At 43.4% G+C, this 20,517-nt stretch overlaps 1 protein-coding gene across 4 annotated transcripts in view; it reads right to left on the bottom strand.

Moving 5' to 3' along the window:
* The window catches only part of LOC137417184 (protein regulator of cytokinesis 1-like), a 58,101-nt gene that overhangs the window by 37,020 nt on the left and 564 nt on the right, over positions 1 to 20,517 (bottom strand). Inside the window, exons 1-3 of one of the 4 annotated variants that reach the window (XM_078768506.1) lie at positions 9,704 to 9,794; positions 9,536 to 9,615; positions 204 to 336 (exon numbers count right to left, since the gene is read on the bottom strand). In XM_078768506.1, coding sequence (XP_078624632.1) covers positions 204 to 336; positions 9,536 to 9,555 — 153 coding nt within the window. In that variant the 5' untranslated portion in view covers positions 9,556 to 9,615; positions 9,704 to 9,794. Of the gene's footprint in view, positions 1 to 203; positions 337 to 9,535; positions 9,616 to 9,703; positions 9,795 to 20,517 lie in introns of those variants that run through there. The other 3 variants (XM_078768503.1, XM_078768507.1, XM_078768505.1) reach the window with 3 other exon arrangements.

Genomic DNA, 20,517 nt, shown 5'->3' with positions numbered 1-20,517 from the left:
CGGTTATGGACAACTGCAGACAATAAACCTTGAAAACCCATTAAGTGCATTCGATACATACGAGAGTACATCACGGCCACATAACGTCACAGAACCACAAGCATGGTCGTGGAAGCCTCCAGACATTTCCAACAACAATGGATATGTCAGACAGCAAAACTAAAATAATCAGGTACGAGTTGAATACACACACACACACACACCTCGATGTACGCCTTTACAACCCACGTTCTCTCCATCCTCTTATCTTCGGGTATCCCGATGACTTCCCAGATCGTACGCAGACGGGACATAGCGGTATTGAGAGCAGACACCATCTCCACAGCCACGACCTCACTAAAATGGAGAAAACAAAAGCTTTTGAGGGAGGGAGTGATGGGTTAATGGGAGAAGGACACGTCGTGCAATTTAGCGTGGGTCAGAAAGCCGGCTGTCCTGTCACATTGTGCAAGTCAAGACTTCATGGCGTCTCTCAAGCAGAATAGGCAGCTGTGTATCGGGCCTTGCCCACATTTAGAGCTTGGAATGAATAAGCTGAAATGTCGCACGACCAACAGGAGGACAACGTTCTGGCTTTTGTATGTGGAACCAGAAATATTTCACATGGACGGACACACACCTCGTTTTTTCATTTATGTTCCTCACAATTCTAACTCTTTTATTCACAGACACACACATATACACACTTGTTTTTCTACTTTTGTTTCTCACAATTCTATCTCTTGTGATTTTCAATACTTATTTCTCCTTTTCAATTCTTGTTAAAAAATGCATTAAATTAATTGTACAGTATTGGTCGTTCCTCAACTTAAATATAAATAATTTGAAGGATTGCTGTAAATGATGTTAATTTCACAACGTTCCATATTCAACTTTATTACTCCCGCTAGGGAGTAATGCATTCGCTCGTGTCCGTCCGTGTGTGTGTGTGTGTGTGTGTGTGTGTGTGTGTGTGTGTGTGTGTGTGTGTGTGTGTGTGTGTGTGTGTGTGTGTGTGTGTGTGTGTGTGTGTGTGTGTGTGTGTGTGTGTGTGTGTAAGATATCTGGAAAAGTTCTGAACGGATTTGGATGAAAGTTGGTGGGATGATTGCCCTTGGGATAAGGAAGAATTCATTAGTTTTTGGTGAAGCTCAGGATATTATTGCGGATCCAGGAATTTTTTTTTCTTCTGTTTTCCTTTAAAAACCCTTTTCTCTGCAATAATTGGACCGATTGAGAGCAAATTTTAACCATAGGAGGGACTCGGTCTGCAGAATATATTAATGGTAATTATGACGTCACAGGTCACGTAATTCGGTCGCCATATTGTTTTGAGTGAAAAACATCCAATTTTCTCCAAAACGCCTGAACAGATCAAGGCCAAACTTTGCAGGCAGAATCGCATACCCATAACGACCAAAAAGGTCGGCGAGCATGACGTCATGCATCACATGGTTTCAGAGTTATGACGTTTTTAATCACAAACCTTTAAAACCTAGCTCCTCCCTCATTTGTGATCCAATCGAGGGGAAACTTCACAGATCTGTTCAGCATATCAGTCTACTAAAATGTCCTTTTGGAATTTGCGATAGGTCACGTGGTTTGGCAGACATCGTTAATTAAACGCAAATACTTAAATAAAAAGATTTATACAGTCACGTGAAAAAATAAGAACACCCCATGTAAAGTTTTGACTTTTTCAACATATTTCAACATACAGCTATTTGATCTTCATTTCAACAATATAGATAAAGGTGATATAATATAACAAATATCATGAAACATTTACATTTTGTAGTCCATTGTAGAATTTAAATAAACATAATTGCAAATTTCGTATGTGGAAAAAGTAAGTACACCCCTACATTTATCACTACTTCAAATACCTAAAATTAGAATCAGGTGCACCAGCTCAGGTGCAAATGATCAAAACATCGTTGGAGAGGATCTTGGAGGAACCTGTCTTATTTAAACCTCAGACATTTAGTTTGGTTTGCTCTTTGTTGTTGAAGTGTGTGGCGTCACCATGCCTAGAGCAAAAGAGCTCTGAGGCCTTCAGAAAGAAGGTTATAGATGCCTACGAGTCTGGGAAGGGATTTAAAAAGATCTCCAAACAATTTGAAATCAATCATTCAACTGTCCAGAAGATCATCTGCAAGTGGAGAAGATTCCAAACAACTGCCAACTTGTTCAGGCCAGGCCGCCCCAGCAAGTTCAGCCGGAGAGCAGACCGCAAGATGCTGAAAGAAGTCTCTAAGAACCCCCAGAATGTCATCACGGGACCTCCAGGTAGCTCTTGCCACTGTTGATGTCAAAGTGCACGAGTCCACCATTAGAAAGAGGCTCCACAAATTTGATCGAGATGGGAGATGTGCCAGGAGGAAACCTTTGCTGTCCAGAAAGAACATCAGGGCAAGACTAAAGTTTGCCAATGAATACCTTGGCAAAGACCAGAAGTTCTGGAACAATGTGCTCTGGACAGATGAGTCAAAGGTAGAGCTATTTGGCCACAGTACCAGAAGACATGTTTGGCGAAAACCAAAGACAGCATTTGACCACAAGAACCTGATACCAACTGTAACGCATGGTGGTGGAAATATTATGGTTTCGGGCAGCTTTGCTGCATCAGGGCCTGGGCAGCTCACCATCATAGAATCCACTATGAATTCTACATTGTACCAGAGGGTGGTTGAGGATAATGTGAGGCCATTCGTCAGAAAGTTGAAGCTCAACCGATGGTGGACCTTGCAACATCACAATGGCCCTAAACATCTATCTATAATTCCAGTAATCTCTGTGTGTCTGTCTGTGTGTCTGTGTGTTTGTCTGTGACCGCTGTTTCTCGACAACCACGGGTCCGATATACTTGAAACTTGCCAGGTATATTGCTGGGGACCCGAGGATGTGCCTTTTCAAGGTTTCATATTAATCGGAGAAGTAGTTACCGAGCTATGTCCAAAAAACGATTCAACCAATCAGAGAGCAGCGAGCTATCACGTGTGCCGAACGTGGCGAACAGACTCTGCCTCGGACGGCACATTTGAGAGCGTATTCATTTATTTCACGTTGGAAAACTATGTTGCCGTTAAACTATGTTTTAAAACTAATTAAAACTAATTTGCGATTCATCGTAACTGCGATTTGCGACCTTCCGGACAGTGAAGACTGCACTTCCGGCAGCCAATCACAGAACGCGTTGTTGCGTAGGCGTGGCCGATGTGAGAGCGAGCCGAGCCGAGTGCGTGCGCCATTACGGTTCGTAATTCGATTTCTTCCGGAGAAAATAATAATTTCTCGATTTCTTATGCGCATTATTTCTCCCAATTCAGTCAGAGCGAAGGGCGGAAGCAAAGAGCGTTGTTTTTTTTGTTTACGGGCGTACGGGCGTACGGGCGGGGTAGAGCGTACGGGTAGCGTTTTTTTTTTTTTTTGGCAAGGAACGGGCACCCACGTACGGGCATGCCCTAGTACCAGTAAATCCACCAAGGAATGGCTGAAAAGAAAGAAATGGAGGGTTCTGGAATGGCCAAGTCAAAGCCCGGATCTAAATCCCATCGAGATGTTGTGGAGGGATTTGAAACGAGCTGTGCATGCAAGAAACCCCTCAAACATCGCACAGCTGAAAGAGTTCTGCATGGAGGAGTGGGCAAAAATTTCTCCCAGTCGATGTCAGAGACTGGTAGACAGTTATAAGAAACGCCTACTTGAGGTTGTTTCTGCCAAAGGGGGCAATACCACCTATTAGAGCCAAGGGTGTACTTCCATTTCCACATGCGAAATTTGCATTTATGTTTATTTAAATTATACAATCGACTACAAAATCTAAATGTTTCATGATATTTGTTATATTATATCACCTTTATCTCTTAATATTGTTGAAATGAAGATCAAATAGCTGTATGTTGAAATATGTTGAAAGTCAAAACTTTACATGGGGTGTACTTATTTTTTTCACGTGACTATCTCTTGAACCACTTCATTGATCGACGTGAAACTTCATAGTGTAGTAAAAGTCATGGAGTAACAAGTGTGCAAGATTTGAAGATGATTGGATGTACTGTCTGGAAGCTCGAAGTTATTGCGTGAAGAAGTCTTCGACTGTAGACGATTAATTAATTTATCACATATACAGACTTGCAGGCATCGTTTGACACAATCTCCCGGGTTAATTTGAACCTCAAATAAAATTATAATTCCAGATTTGTCAATGGCTGAGGTATATTAACAAACTAATAAAACAGATTTGGCAAAATTCAAACTTTTTTTTTTTTTTTTAAGATCATATTCACCCAGGGTTGAGAGAGGCTGAAGAAAATGAAACCTCACATGGGCTTCCCAGACCAAATAAATAATTCTGGTTCTGGCTCTGCGATTTTCAGGTTTATTACTCCCGCCAGGGAGTAATGCATTCGATCGTGTGTGTGTGTGTGTGTGTGTGTGTGTGTGTGTGTGTGTGTGTGTGTGTGTGTGTGTGTGTGTGTGTGTGTGTGTGCAAGATATCTGGAAAAGTTCTGAACGGATTTGGATGAAAGTTGGTGGGACGATTGCCCTTGGGATAAGGAAGAATTGATTATGTTGTGGTGAAGCTTAGGATATTATTCTGGATCCAGGAATTTTTTTGGGGAAAGATTTTTTTTGTTTTACTGTATTAAACCTTATATTCTTAAATTATGTTTTTCTCCTCTAATTCCGAGATATATCAAAATTAATTCTCTGACAGTTAGGGCCTACTTTCTTTTTCATTTATTGTTTTGGGGAGAAGGGATGTTAAACAAAACGTATAATTCCAACTAAACCCACGGCGGGAGTATGCGCTCTACTGAGTGGCGTTCTAGTTTAAATTGTAAACCTCAAAACATAGTTCCTCGACCTAAAGTATAGGTTCTCCAAGTGGTCCCTACTGCCCCCCCCCCCCCCCCCCCCCGCCAGTGAGTGCTGGGAACTTTCAGGGGGGCGCTGGCAATGATTTGGGGGGCACTGGCGATTTAGAGGAGCAGCGGCGATTTGGAGTGCTCATTCGGCTTCCTGCAGTCTGAACAGGTTACCGGCGCCATTCGGCAAATTGGCCATCCAATCAACAACCACATTCTTTCCCCCTCTGCATGGTTTTTATTATCACATATTCGCTGACGTCGTGTACGTATTTTCTTGTCCATACATGCTCATTGCTCACGCAACAAACATGATAGTGTATGACACCAGCAAAATAATATTGGCCGCTTCCATGACGGCCAATCGTAAAAACTGTTGGCCGCCAATGCGGCCAATAGTACAACACTAATTTTTGTCACGTGGTGCCATTTCAACCAATCGGCTTGCAAGAATCTTTTTATGCAGGATATAATACACTATTCGTGCTCGACTATTCAACGTGCCTGGTTTAACTTTACAGCCTGGCCTGGCCAGCACAGACATTGGGCAAGGTATGAACAGTCAGTGTTGGTGCTGGTGTTCGTCTTTCGCCATTTTGGCGTGTTGATTTCGTTATTCAAAAAAGCTTCACTTCCGGTCGGCTTAAAGATGTCGGCCTCAAAGAAAAAGTGGCGTCAGTATTCCGTTGAATACATCAAGTATGGATTCATTCCATCTCCGACGAACAAACAGTTACCGATGTGTTTGTTGTGTGGTATCACACTGTCCAATGAAGCAATGAAACCATCTCGACTGAGCGAGCACCTCAATAAAAAGCACAGTGATAAGGCTCGCACAGAGGTCAGCTATTTCCAATCGCTGAAAGAAATTTGAGAAGCAATCCACGGTAACGACGATGTTCAAAGCCAGCCAAAAGCTCGTGGATAAAGGACTGGAATCGTCATATAAGCTGTCATTGCTCATCGCCAGATCTGGAAAACCGTATTCAATCGGCGAACAGTGGATCAAACTAGCTGTTGGGGAAGTGATAAAAACCGTTATGGGCCAGCATCCGAATCCAGTTCTCTCGTCGATTGCGCTCAGCAATGATTCCGTGGCCAGGCGGATTGATGAAATGTCATCAGATGTAGAAGATAAGCTGTGTAGTGAGCTGAGAAGCACACACTTTGCCATCCAGCTGGGTGAGTCCACTTTGCGTGACAGTGAAGCTCTGTTACTCTGCTATGCTCGCTTCATCCGTGATCAGGAAATGGTGGAAGAAATGTTGTTTGCCCGCTCTCTCCAGACCAATATGAAGGGTTCTTCCATCTTCCAAACGTTGGAGATGTACTTTACTGATAAGAACATACCGATGGAGAACATTCTCGCTTGCGCGACGGACGGGGCACCAGCGATGGTTGGCCGCCAGCGTGGTTTTATTGCGCTTCTGAAGAACCAGGTACCGTCCGTGTTCGCCATTCACTGTGTCGTGCACCACCAGCATCTTGTAGCAAAAGCTCTCAGCACCAGACTTCATACATCACTCCAAACAGTAATCAAAGCAGTGAATAAAATCAAGGTGTCGTCTCTGCATGATCGGCTGTTTCGTCAGCTTTGCCAGGAGAACGATGAGGCATTCGAGCGGCTCCTGTTGCATACCGAAGTTCGATGGTTGTCCAAAGGCGCTTGTTTGACCCGTTTCCATGCCCTCTTCTCGACAGTGGTCGAGTTTGTCGGAAATTGATACGGAGCTATCAGAGAAAGTGAATGTGATTGAGCATGATGTGGCTTACCTCACGGACATTCAGTATACTGAATGATGTCAACAAACAATTCCAGGGTGACCATATGACGCCGATTAAAGCAAAGAAAGTGATCGGCGCGTTCGTAACCAAGGCAACTCTGCACAGGGAAACCCTCAGCCGCAGAGATATGTACCACTTCCCCCGGTTGGCAAAGGAAACTGCTGTTTCTGATGAGCTGCTCGTTTATTGCAATGACCTTGAGAAGATTCATGGAGATATGGAGCAACATTTCAGAGACATGCTAGAACTGTCAGTGCCAGCATGGGTGATCAACCCATTCAAATGTGACATTCAAGATGTGAAACGCGAATTACAGGACGAAATTATCAACATCCACAATGATGACGGGAAGGCAAGATTCTTGCAGCATGAATATGGCAAATTCTAGATTCTGGAGCGGGGCGAATACCCCGCAATGTGGACTGAGGCAGAACTGCTGCTGATGGCGTTCCCCACATCATACCTCATTGAAAGAGGGTTCAGCGCCGTGATGGCGCTGCTGACCAAGTATCGAAACCGCCTTGACATTACCAAGAGAGGCGATCTGTGTCTCTACCTCACTGAGATGGAGTCAGACGTTCGTAATCTCGCAGCGAGGCACCAGGCCCACCCTTCACACCAACGGTATTTGGGCCTACGATAACAGATTCCCAGTTTGCCTCACCTGGACCTGTTCTGCTGAAACATTGTAGGTCGTGCAAAATAAAATAAAAAGTAAAGTAAAATATTACAGTATCTATATATTAATAGCGTAAGGACTCGACTTTGTTATCCCTTTTACGCTGCACCCAGTGACCCGATGCCCACGGCACTAATGGATTTACGATCTACGAACCGCGCACTTTGTTTATCACGTACAGACATACTCGAAAAATCTGAATTAGCCGACGTTGGGGCCCAAAAGCATCCGATTAACTGCCGATACGACGCCATCTTATGACGCCATCGTATTGGCGTCTGCTGGGCAAAGGCGAAGCAAGCCGTCCGCTGATTGGACAGGCGAAGGCGAAAGCAAGCCATCCACTGAGTGGACAATCCAGAGCATGCATTTGTGCCGGTGTCGGCGATCGTTGTTCATATACGCACTCTTCATTCTCATCTTTCTTCCTAACTCTTACTCGGACAAGCAAATCCCCTATGCCATCCATAATGGTACACTCTATCCATACACCACATCCTCCCTTCCGTGGATGTTCCACGAGTTTCAGCTAGTTCAGAAAATATTTGGCTTATATTATTTTTGCTTCCCATCTACATAAATTCTGGGTGTCCGACCACGAACGATAGGACAAGGGGGGGGCATTGGGCTGGTCCAAGAGGGCGGTAGTCCAAAAAAGTTTGAGAACCACTGACCTAAAGCAAGAACCTTAACCTGTAAGCAATTGACTAGTTTCCCGACTGCACGGATCATCAGCTGGCACTGTTCTTCCTCGAGGTTTCGATCCTTTCAGCCCAGGACTTTCCAAACGGCAGATCCACAACCTCAGTTGCGTCAAGGCAGTCGGTCAACCCATCAATGCAACATCACCGAGTCCAACTTTACTCGAAATAGGATTTAATGTATTATCATATATTTATAACTTTCCTTACACTCTATAATATGATATCATTAAATCATGCACATCTTACCTTAACTACACCATATCTACTAACCAGCACGACCACACCACCTACCTCTGGATCAATCTGTATTTCGAATGTTCAAACTGTCACCGAAAACGGTTTTTGGCATGCTGCCGTATCCCAGCAACCACCGATTCCTAGAAACATTGATTTGTTGTATATTTAATTCTTATATTGTACTGTATTTACATAAATATCTCATGAATAATATTTTTACTATTCATATTGTATTTTACTAATTCGATTTGGTGTCGTCGTGATTTTAAAGAAAACTTGTTTTAATCGACCAACTGTAACTCCATGTGCTAACATACGTCTGACTAGTTGTAATCTATTGACAAGTTCAGAGCTGTGTGGTTGCTCTCAGTCCGAATTATTTCACCTGCAACCATACCATAAAATAGCTTTTTAGGGATGTTGTTGTCTAAGAAAGGCATTCGGACAATATGGAATCGAAAAGCATCTCGTTTATCAAATAATTTGGTGTGAAATTTATTATTATGGATATAAATTTTTAATTCTAAAAAGGAAACTGAAGTGGAAGTTTGGTTTCCCATTTTTAATACATGTCATCATGAAGCTGCTCAAATATAAATCCATCGTTAATTGCCAACAAATAATCAATGAACCTGACGATGTTGAACCCGAATGAACCCGCATCTTCGTGCAGTTGTTAATTTATTCCTGCACATGTTCTGGACCCAATCAAACTCGTACATGTGCAGAAACAAATTTGCAAAGAAGGGACACACACACAGGGACACGCACACACACACGGGGACACGCACACACACACGGGGACACGCACACACACACGGGGACACAGGGACACACACACACAGGGACACAGGGACACACACACACAGGGACACAGGGACACACACACACACAGGGACACACACACACACACAGGGACACACACACACACACAGGGACACACACACACACACAGGGACACACACACACACACAGGGACACACACACACACACAGGGACACACACACACACACAGGGACACACACACACACACACACACACACACACACACACACACACACACACACACACACACACACACACACACACACACACACACACACACACACACACACACACACACACACACACACACACACACACACACACACACCACGTATTTACGATGATGAAATTTCTCCAGCAAGGTCTCTGTACAATCGCACCGATTGATGAAAAATACTTCGCACTCTAAGACTAAGACTAAGAGGACGTCAGCACAAGACACGACACGACCTCACCTCTTCCAACTCTTCACCATCTTCAGGACGACCTTCCACTTCCAGAAAACGCAACGCTAAAGGGCACAGCTTAATAGTCACTGCAGGAAAATATAAACAATAAATATGTCATAAATCCACAAAAATAATGGAAACTCCTTCAGTTTCAAGAAAACAACACGTGCATACCGGCTGAACCCGAGAAACCATTGCACGTTAAAACTTGTTTTATATCCGGTCCAAACGCGCCATTGGTCGAATTCAAATCTTCTTCTTCTTCTTCTTTTTCGTGTTATGGCATTTCCAGAGCCGTGAGGCTCTATACACGCCACGCGCCAGAACATAACTGTGTTGCAAAGAAAATACATTGAAAAGGAGGCCTATGGGACATCCATAAAACTATATAGGTCTCCCACACGCTTTGACAAAGTTTAGGACCGCCTAGCACAAACGAGGATGCTTCTGGTTTAAATGACAAAAAATGACGGGCAGGTGTCGAAATCAAATCACACCTGACATCATATTCAAACGAAGGACATTTAGTGAATGAAGATTAGCTAGAAATTGGCATGATGTGGGAAAATTTGGCGACAGAGATGAAAATTGGCTGAAATGACCTAAATACCCTTTAAAAGCTTTGCAGAAAGTTCCCCATAATTCCTGGGGGTGGAAGGTACCTAATTTGCATATTTCCAAGATGGCCGACACCGGCGAAGGTAAAATTTATAACTTTTGAACAGAAGAGGATGGAAGCATATTTAACATGTCTAGTTCTACTAATTTTAGGGTGGAGAACTCATTTCTGAGGTTTTTGGGTGGCTACAGGGTCATTTAGAGGTCATTTTGGGTGGTAATGGGGGTCATTTAGAGGTAAAAATATGCAAGTTATGGTAAAAAGTGGGTTACGGAGTCACCTCTGGCGATGAGGGCGATGAAGACCACTGGAGGACTCACACGTGGTCGGCGCATCACTGACAGTACTCTCACACAGTGGGTGGGCGCTGTACCCCTTTGTATACCGATATGTGAGGCTCCGGAGGAGCATTCAGGCATGCGCTGTGACCCATCAGACTAACACTCACTACATAAAGACCATGCTGAGTTGGGGCAGGCTAGACAGACTCAAGATGATGCTGATCGAAAGTGGTTGGTTGGATGGCTCAAATCACACAATCCCTTTGAGTACAGAGACAAGTTGGTATCTATCTTCACTGGAGTTGAGGCGGATTCCAGTATAAACTGTGACAATGCTGTCACTATTGGCTCCGAACAGCACACACAGATGATGGGGCAGAACTTTGCAGACTTGAAGCTACAGCAAAAAGAAAAGAGTTCAGCCATTGTCAGCCATGCGCTCCACTGCCAAAGTGCGGAATGAGCAGCAGATGCTGAACAGGATTCTGGCTGTTCTACAATCAAGCAATGACTTGAGAGATTTTGTTCAGTATGAATTCGTGAACTTCGCCCCTGCTCTGGTCGATGCTGTGTCCATGCGTAAGACAGCACAGGCTGCTCTGAATCGTATTCTTGACGTGAATTCACACCTAGTTGACTCAACAGTTATCGGCCCAGTTCCCATAGTTATAGATGGGGGTCACTTTCTGCACGCCGTTGTATGGAATACACCCTGTACATATGCAGATGTGATACAAAGCTATGTGAGCTATGTGCAAAAGCATTACCCAAACCGCCTTGTCATCGTGGTCTTTGATGGGTATGGTGCTCAACTCAGCACCAAGGTTGCCGAGCAGTTCAGGAGAGCCAGCAAGGTTACATCTGCAGCCATTGCTGTATCACCACAGATCAACACATCCACAACACAAGCAGAGTTTCTGGGGAATGGAGCAAACAAGACATCGCTGATGAAGTTGGTCTCAACAGAGCTGAGGGCTGTTGGCATTCTTACCCGTCAAGCAGAAGCTGATGCTGATAACCTCTGTCAGCACAGCTCTTGAGTACAGCAATGTCGATCTGGGGGTTCATGTTATCTCCAAAGATGCAGATGTCATGATATCTCTGCTTCATCGTAAGCCATCCGGTGAGTCGATCATACTCATTAATCCTCAATCGGGTGGGGTGGAGCCAAAGTATGGAGATATTGGCAAGCTCCAAGTTTCTCTGGACCCTTTGAAGGAAGTGATTCTTTTTGCCCATGCCTTCACGGGGACTAAGATGACATCAGCAGCATACCGCGGAGGTAAGGCTCAAGCGTGTCAGCTGCTGAGAAACAGATCCACTCTGAGAGACGAGATGTCTATATTCTATAAGAAGGACGCATCTCAGGAAGAAATCGGTGTTGCGGGTGAGCATTTCTTTCTTGCCTGGTATGGTGCCGAAAAATTTGCCTCACTGAACAATGCTCGGTTCTTCAAGCTTAAGCAAATGATTGCGAAGCAGTCTGTGACAAATGTCATGAACCTCACTGTCCTCCCTCCAACATCTGGGTCAGCCAAGCAGCATAGTCTGCAGGCATATCTACTGATTCAGCAGTGCCAGGGTGTTGAGCTTGATTGTACCCAGTGGGGCTGGGAGATGCGGGCAGATGTACTTTGTCCAGTGGGTTCAGCAAACCCATCTGCCCCTGAGAGACTCCTGGAACTCATATTCTGCAACTGTAAAATGGGATGCAAGACAGCCTCTTGCAAGTGCAGGAAGGCAGGTCGTGCATGCACACCATTGTGTGAAACATGTCTAGGAGAGAACTGTTATAATGCCCCAGTTGTTGAGGAGATTGATTAGATTACCTTAAATCCCCTTGCACTTGCACTTGCTTGCTTACTTACTTGCTTGTGTTCCCTTGGACGCACTAAATTATTGAATTGTTTTGTATGTTTTGTATGCTAAAAAACCCCACGACAGCTTAACACAACCAATTTCCTGTTGTTTATATTGAAATCTGGTATGAATTCAGAAGTGTCATTTATTATTCAAAAACAATTGGTTCCACAATTATCACAAGTATCACAATTACAGCTTTTTAGTGGTGGCAATCTTCAACATATGCAAATTTAGGTGCCTAATTTGCCTAATTTGACCCCCTCTAAATGACCCTGCAGCCACCCAAAAACCTCGGAAATGAGTTCTCCACCCTAACATTAGTGGAACTAGACATGTTAAATATGCTTCTATCCTCTTCGGTTCAAAAGGTATAAATTTTACCTTCGCTGGTGTCGGCCATCTTGGAAATATGCAAATTAGGTACCTTCCACCCCCAGGAATTATGGGGAATTTTCTGCAAAGCTTTTCCAATTTTCATCTCTGTCCCCAATTTTTCTCACCTAAAATTATTCTTCCTCCACTAATTCTCATTGCTGATTGGATGCTGCATCATGACGTGGTGTGTTTGAATTTAGTAACTTTCTCCGATTGGTTGAAAGCGCACAACCAAGTTCTTTGAAGACATTTTGTATCGCACTGGATGACTGGTGCGTTCATTGGACGTTGTTTATGTGTGTCTTGCCTTTAATCATTCAGAATGAAACAAAAGCCAAATACTACATTGGAGTCATCACAATGAACCAAAACAAAAACAGTAAAGACCAAAGATGGAGTCATCAGGAGGAACCTGGACAGGATCCGGGTTTCAGCCGCTACTCCTCTACCCTCAAACCCATCCAGGCGTAGCCAAGTGAATCTTCCAGGAAAAAAAATTCTGCAAGAATTCACTTCTCCGAAGACAGATAGATAAAGAAAGAGAGAAATGAAGAAGAAGCAAGAAAAATAATGAATAAAGAGAAATATGAAAAGGTAGAAAGAAATGTGAATGGAACAAAGATCCCTAACTCCTAGCCTTAGCTCCTTCCCTTAACACGAACAAGCACCCACAAGTTGGCAATCCTAGCACACAGGCTTTGATGGGCTGAATGGTCGTTTAATGAAGGATTAGAATGTAGAATTTAGAAGATCAAAGTGAAGTGTTTGGAGGACAATACCGCTGGCAGTGCCAGCCGCGAACCACAGGTTCAAAGACTGCTGGTGGAAGCCGTCCAGGTAAGTTCGTCATTCTCCTTTTCCTCACGTGTAACGAATACCTTCATCATCGGATTGAACGCCTTGGGGTAAAAGCTCGTTTGGTCATCCGTGTCGCCCTGCGGTGTTCACTACAGGGTAGGCACACGACAATGTGTGCGTGTGTGTGTATATATATAAACACACACACACACACACACACACACACACACACAAACACAGTCGTGGCCAAAAATATTGGCACCCTTGCCCTTTTTTCAAATTACTCACAATTATTTCGAAAAATAAGTTAAAATTGACAAAAGTATTTGGTCTCCACAATTCTTTATTTCACTGTTAATATTACAGAACCTTTGTTTTTGATTCAGAACTTCATATGTCCTTTCAAATCAGAAAATAAAAAGAAATGGCATCGACAAAATTATTGACACCCTCGACATAATATTTGGTAGCACAGTCTTTGGACAAAATAACTGCAGTCAAGCACTTCCTATAGCCATGAATGAGCTTCCTACACATCTCTACTGGACGTTTGGCCCACTCTTCCTGTGCAAACTGTTCCAGTTCTCCCATATTTGAAGGGTGCCTTCTCCCAACTGCTGTTTTCAGATCTCCCCACAGGTGTTCAATGGGATTTAGATCTGGACTCATTGCCGGCCACTTCAGAACAGTCCAGCGTTTTGTCTTGAACTATTCCTGGGTGCTTTTTGAAGTGTGTTTGGGGTCATTGTCCTGCTGCAAGACCCATGACCTTCGATGGAGACCCAGATTTCTGACACTGGGTTGAACATTGCCCTCAAAATGCCTGGGTAATCTCCTGATTTAATGATGCCATGCACACATTAAAGGCACCCAGTGCCAGAGGCAGCGCAGCAACCCCAAAACATCACCGAACCTCTATGTTTGACTGTAAGGAAGGTGTTCTTTTCTTTGAAGGCTTCATTTTGTTTTCTGTAAACATAGAGATGATGTGCGTCACCAAAAAAATCTAATTTGATTTCATCTGTCCACAGGACATTCTCCCAGAAGGATTTGGGCTTGTTCAGGTGTGTTTTGGCAAAATCCAGTCAGGCTTTCTTATGTCTCTCTCGCTCAGCAGTGGGGTCCTCCTGGGTCTCCTACCATAGAATCCCCCCTTTCAAAGAGTTGGTGACGGATGATGCTAGTTGAAACTGTTGTACCTTGTTTCTGAAGGTCAGCTTGAATCTGTTTGGCAGTTGATCGAGGTGCTTTCTCCACCATTCGAACAATCCTTCGCTGCAATCTTCGATCAGGTTTTCTCTTGCGGCCACATCCAGGGAGGTTGGCTACAGTGCTGTGGACATTAAACTTCCTGATAACATTGTGTACGGTGGACACAGGAACATAAAGGACTCTGGAGATGGACTTATAGCCTTGAGATTGTCCATGCTTGGCTACAATCTTATGTCTGACCTCCTCAGAAAATTATCTGGTTTTCTTTCTTTTCTCCATGCTCATTGTGGTACACACAGTGCCACAAAACAGCAGAATGACTCCTTTTCTCCATTCAAACTGGTTGAATGAGTGGTTTTTATATTGCAGGCACCTGCAACTCACCACAGGTGAGTTCAATTCCAAAGTAAAGGAGAATCACCTGCTTGAAATCGAATTATTTCTAACAACTTCTAAAAGGTGCCAATAATATTGTCTGGGCCATTTTAGGATTTCTGTGTGGAATAAGCTAACATTTAGTAATATTTTCAGCTTTTTTTGTTTTGTTCCACTGCAAACCAAAGAAATACATATGTGGATACCAAAATATTTTATACTTTCAACAATTTTCTGGAATTAATGGTGCATTATTTCAAAAAGTGCAAGGTGCCAATATTTTTGGCCACAACTGTATGTCGAGATATACATGCACACACACAAAGGTGGATACTTTGAGACCTAGGAGGGCTCTGTTCCACCTTCTGAAACCCGTATATTGGAGATAACAACTGCCGACACACACAGAGGTTATTGCAAAACCACAGCTTCCGCTGTGCGGGAGACGAGCTTTTAACGCACTACTTTATGTGCAGAGACATTGCTCATGCCAGAGCTGATCATGTCTGTCCTGATAATGGGGAGCCACAGGTGACAACTTTGATGTGGAGTTATACAACGTACAAGGATGAGGAGCTGACACCTCACAAGATTTAGAGTGAGCAGGATTGTTGATCCACTCTACCCCACAGATGTTACTACCTATGAACTCGTAATGTCTTGTGTCTGATGAGTGTGTAACTGTGGTGATCTGGTGGTGATTGTGGCGATTCGGTGATGAAAAATGTGGTGGTCCAGACTTTAGCTTTCGAGGATCTGGTGTGCTGTCCAAGCTCGTCAACTCAGAGAAGCGAAGTTTAGGGTTTCACCTCAAACACCAGTGTGGTGATGAATAGTGAACACGAGAGTGGTGGTGTATTTGGCTGCTCTGCAACTCGAAGGACTCAATAGAGTTTTGTAGGAGACAAGGCTACTTGCCGAAGGCATGGACATGGTATTGCATTCACCCTGAGGTCTTGATTTGGTTGTGCTTTTGAGGGGTGGTCTCTCGTTGGTCCTTCATCCCATCTGAGGCAATTTCTGAGGGTCATTTGCAGCAAGAAGAATAAAATGAGAGAGATTTATCCGACTTATTTGACCGAATGCTGGAGTAGAGGGGTTGAGGCCGTTGCATAATAGGACGAGGCCTTCAGTGAACATTTCTACCGAAAATAGTGAAGGACAAAGTACCCTTGCTCTCCTCAATGCTGCTAAAGTCATTGACTGTGTTGGTGCACACCCCAGGACCATAAGAGCTGACCATTCTATGGACAAACTAACCAAAGTGTTACGTGTTACCTCCCCAAACTCCGGTTACGGTGCCCCTCAGAGTTTTGAGGGGGAACGTGGCAGAAACATGTTATTTTGAGTGATCTAATAAACCATGGTAAAACCACACCAATGCAATTGTGTAGAACAAAACAAGTAATTGTATTAAGAACTCTCACATACACAATAATAACACGATCAGAGAAAGTACCATGAAAATATCACTGGCATCAAATGAACAATACATATGATGGTACCATCATTCCCCAATGCTCTCAAAGCAATAAACTCACGATACGCCAAACGTTAGTGGAATGTCACACTCCCAAAGTCACGTGCACGAACAATCAGGAGATTATCAAGGCATTTTGGAGCGCAATGTTCAACTCAGTGTCAGAAAGCTCGGTCTCCATCGAAGGTCATGGGTCTTGCAGCAGGATAATGACCCCAAACACTTCAAAAAGCACCCAGGAATGGTTCAAGACAAAACGCTGGACTGTCTGAAACGGCCAGCAATGATTCCAGACCTAAATCCCATTGAACACCTGTGGGGAGATCTGAAAGCAGTTGGGAGAAGGAACCCTTCAAATCTGGGAGAACTGCAGCAGTTTGCACAAGAAGAGTGGACCAAACTGCCAGTAGAGAAGTGTAGGAAGCTCATTTATGGCTATAGGAAGCGCTTGACTGCAGTTTTGTCCAAAGGATGTGCTACCAAATGTCAAGTCGAGGGTGTCAATTTTGTCTGCCATTTTTTTTTTTCCGATGTAAAAAGTATATTCTTGGGTAAAATGCCAGGGGCATAGAAAAGGCCCCTTTATATAAGGGTATGTGCCATGCGGCAAAGTATAGAAAAGAAGGGACATTCAAAAAATATTGTGTGCATGCTCGACTACCCCCCTTGTGTTCTTGGGAGGAACCAAGTAATGCTCAAGAAAAGTTCATATAAAGGTGCGCCCTACATCTGGCAAATAAAATACATTTACTTCTTCATGCAGCTGTATGAATCAAATTGGTGTCCCTTCACATTAACTTTTCCAGAGCATTACTTGGTTCTTCCTCAGAAGATAAGGGTAGTCCAGCATGCACAAGATTTTTTGAATGTCCTTTTTTATACTTTTCGCCATGGCACATACCTTGATATAAAGGGGCCTTTTCTATGCCCCTGGCATTTTTCACAAGATACATTTTAAATACGAGCACAATGCATTAGTTCATCGTACAAGACTTTATTCAAGACGATATCAAAGACGATATAAAAGACTTTAAAAAAGTAAGGTGAATTTTTTTTCCAACCCAGTCAAGACTGGAACCACAATCCGCAGCTTGGGGGTCTGATGCCTTATCCACGAGTCCATTGGGCCAGCATGTTAGATTTGGGTAATAACATTTTGAAGAGTTATAAAGTGTGTATATATATGTTTTTATTCATGTATATATATATATATATATACATATATATATATATAAATATATAATTTCAAAGCAAAAACTATAGCACTTCGGTGGAATTTGTTTTGAAAGCCATTAACTAGACCTATTGGCCGACGTATATTCCAAGTTTCAGCTAGTTTCAATGTATTGCCCTTGATATATGAGCACCAACACATTTTGGGTGGATGGATGGATCCAACGTGATTGAGGGTTTTTCAAATAAAACTTAAGAATGTAGGAAAGACGTTGCTGAAATTTGGAACATATTACCTTAATGTACAAAGCATTTACATCTGAAATTTGCAGCCGATTTCGTCTAGTAGAAGCCGAGAAACTAATTTTCAGTCCCCATGTTAAAGCTGCGTACAGAGAAACGATCCCTTGTATAAAGGGAGGGGTGCTTCGCACCTCCCTTTGATTAAGAGAATATTAAATCTCACCTACAGCTCAAACAACCGTCTGGCTTTGCCCCTTCGGCATGAACGGTGGGTGGTACACAAGTACATCACTGACAATCTTACTATAATTCACCAAATGTCTGTCCGTCTGTTGGAAGGTACCGCAAAAACGGCTCAACCGATCGAAACGATATTTTGTGTGGGTAATCCTGGGATCTCCAGGAGTAAAATAGGCTATTTAGTTTTTCCAATTTCAGCTTTGGTCTCCAGTATTCTCAGGTTTGGACTCCCGCATAACATTCACGTTCGCATAACGTCCATTGTTCTCATTGTGACGATGTTTTCCTGGGTGCTGCATAAATGGCTGCAGAGCTGCACCTATCGAACTCTGTGACCTCGGACAAAGACCTTTTATTAAACGGACAAAGACCTTTTCCTTTAAACCTTTTCTTAATTTTTTTTAAAATTAAAGACCTTTTATTTTATTTTATTATTATATTATTCCATCATGTTTCAAATCGTGATATCAACTGTACACTTTTCTTTAAGAAAAAAAAAATGGAATGATTTTGTACCAACATCACAATGAAACAATCACAATTCACATATTCGTGAAATTCGAATATTTTCGTCACAATGAAAACAACATCGTCACAAACGGGTACTGGAGACTGACAAACATCAAACGGGTACAATATTGCAGAGGCCATTGCCAAAACAATTTGTTTTCTCTGGTACGTATTTCTGGGCAGGTACTGTTTAAGATAAACCGGTAAAATGCCGACCAAACGGAAAGCCTCATTAACGAAAACGTCCAAAGAAGCTGTTGCAAGAAAGAAGGCTCGCCTAGACGAGGACTATCGGAGGCAGAACAAGTACGTGACAGCTGCACACCAGTCTCGGAGGCAGTCCGAGGAATACAGATCTGCTGAACAAGATCGTGACACAGCTGCACACCAGAGCGCTATGAAAGTCAAGCTTAAAGCGGCTCTAATGCAAAAGGAGGATTTGGAGCAGTGTTTGATGTCCAGCACTTTGAGGAAGCCGACTATCCAGCAAAGCAGCAAGGTCACAAGCTGCCAAGTCTGTATGATACAGGACGTAAGTGCCCCTTCTGCAAGGCCTACTGCTGGAATGACGAACGACCTGGATTCTGCTGTGAGAAGGGCAAAATTGAAATCAATCTACTCGAGACCTACCCTGAAGATTTCAAAGTTCTGTTCGACCGAAAGGAGTTTATTAAGATACGCCAGTTCAACAATGCCTTGGCCATGGCATCGATCAGAATCAAGGAGCACTTCATGCCAGGATTTAGCCCCATCGTGAAGCTTCAAGGTAGTCTACCATCGCATTGGACCACTCCAGCCAGGAAGTGATCAATCACATCCAACGTTTGCTCAAATATGGTTCCATGACTGATGAAATGGAAAACCGACATTTAATGAACAGCTCAACGGTAATATTGACATTCTGAAGACTCTCCAAGACTGGCTGCGTCAGAACAATCCCTACATCCAGTCTCTGAAATTTGCCCTTGAGTTGATGGAAGCAGACAACATCACCATGGTTCTGGATGCAAGAAAGCGGCTTTCAGGTGAGCATGCTCGACGTTACAACCTCCCGCAGGCAAGCGAGGTATCCATCATCATACCCGGCGAGCATGTGGACCATTTGAACATCATCCTCTATAAGCGTGAAGGTAGACTTCAAACCATCACGGAGCTGCACCAGAGCTACGATCCTCTTCACTATGTGCTGATGTTCCCGCATGGTGAAGGAGGATTCAAGATCGACATCCCTCATGCAAAAGGCCGAGGCACTATATCCCCAAGTGAGTTCACAAGGTTCCACCTTCAGATCAGACATCAAAATTGCAATCGGGTCATGAGGTGTCGATGACTTACTCAGCAGTACGCATGCGATCAGTATGCCAAGGCTGAAGCGTCAAGACCTCGGTGGGCAAGAAAACCAGAAGACGATCCATGCAGACAAGTACCAAGGCCTGATGGATGCCATAGATCACCACGATGGAATAATATTTTCTGATATGAACAGTGATGGCTTTTATTGAAATTCCAAAGATACTGTTTTGATTTTGATGATTTACGTTTGATATGATTCAACGGATGTTTATATGAATCGTTTAAAATAAAAAATTTCTGCCTTCAATTTCAGATATTTTGCCTTTTCATTTCGACTTCCCAATGGAAGCCCTGCCCGTAGGGCAGGTACCGTTGCTAGTACACATAATTCAACTTCTCAGAACTTTACAAATACACCATGTACATGGAGGGTGTGTGAATCACCCACACCTTTCCACCACTTAACCAAAACTCACATCTGAACTGCTCAACAGTTCCACAACCCACACTGAATTTAGTAACTCAC

The sequence above is a fragment of the Myxine glutinosa genome, chromosome 14 (assembly GCF_964187855.1).
Source record: "Myxine glutinosa chromosome 14, kmMyxGlut1.1, whole genome shotgun sequence".
Lineage (NCBI taxonomy): Eukaryota > Metazoa > Chordata > Myxini > Myxiniformes > Myxinidae > Myxine > Myxine glutinosa.
This window is presented reverse-complemented; position numbering and strand designations above follow the sequence as displayed.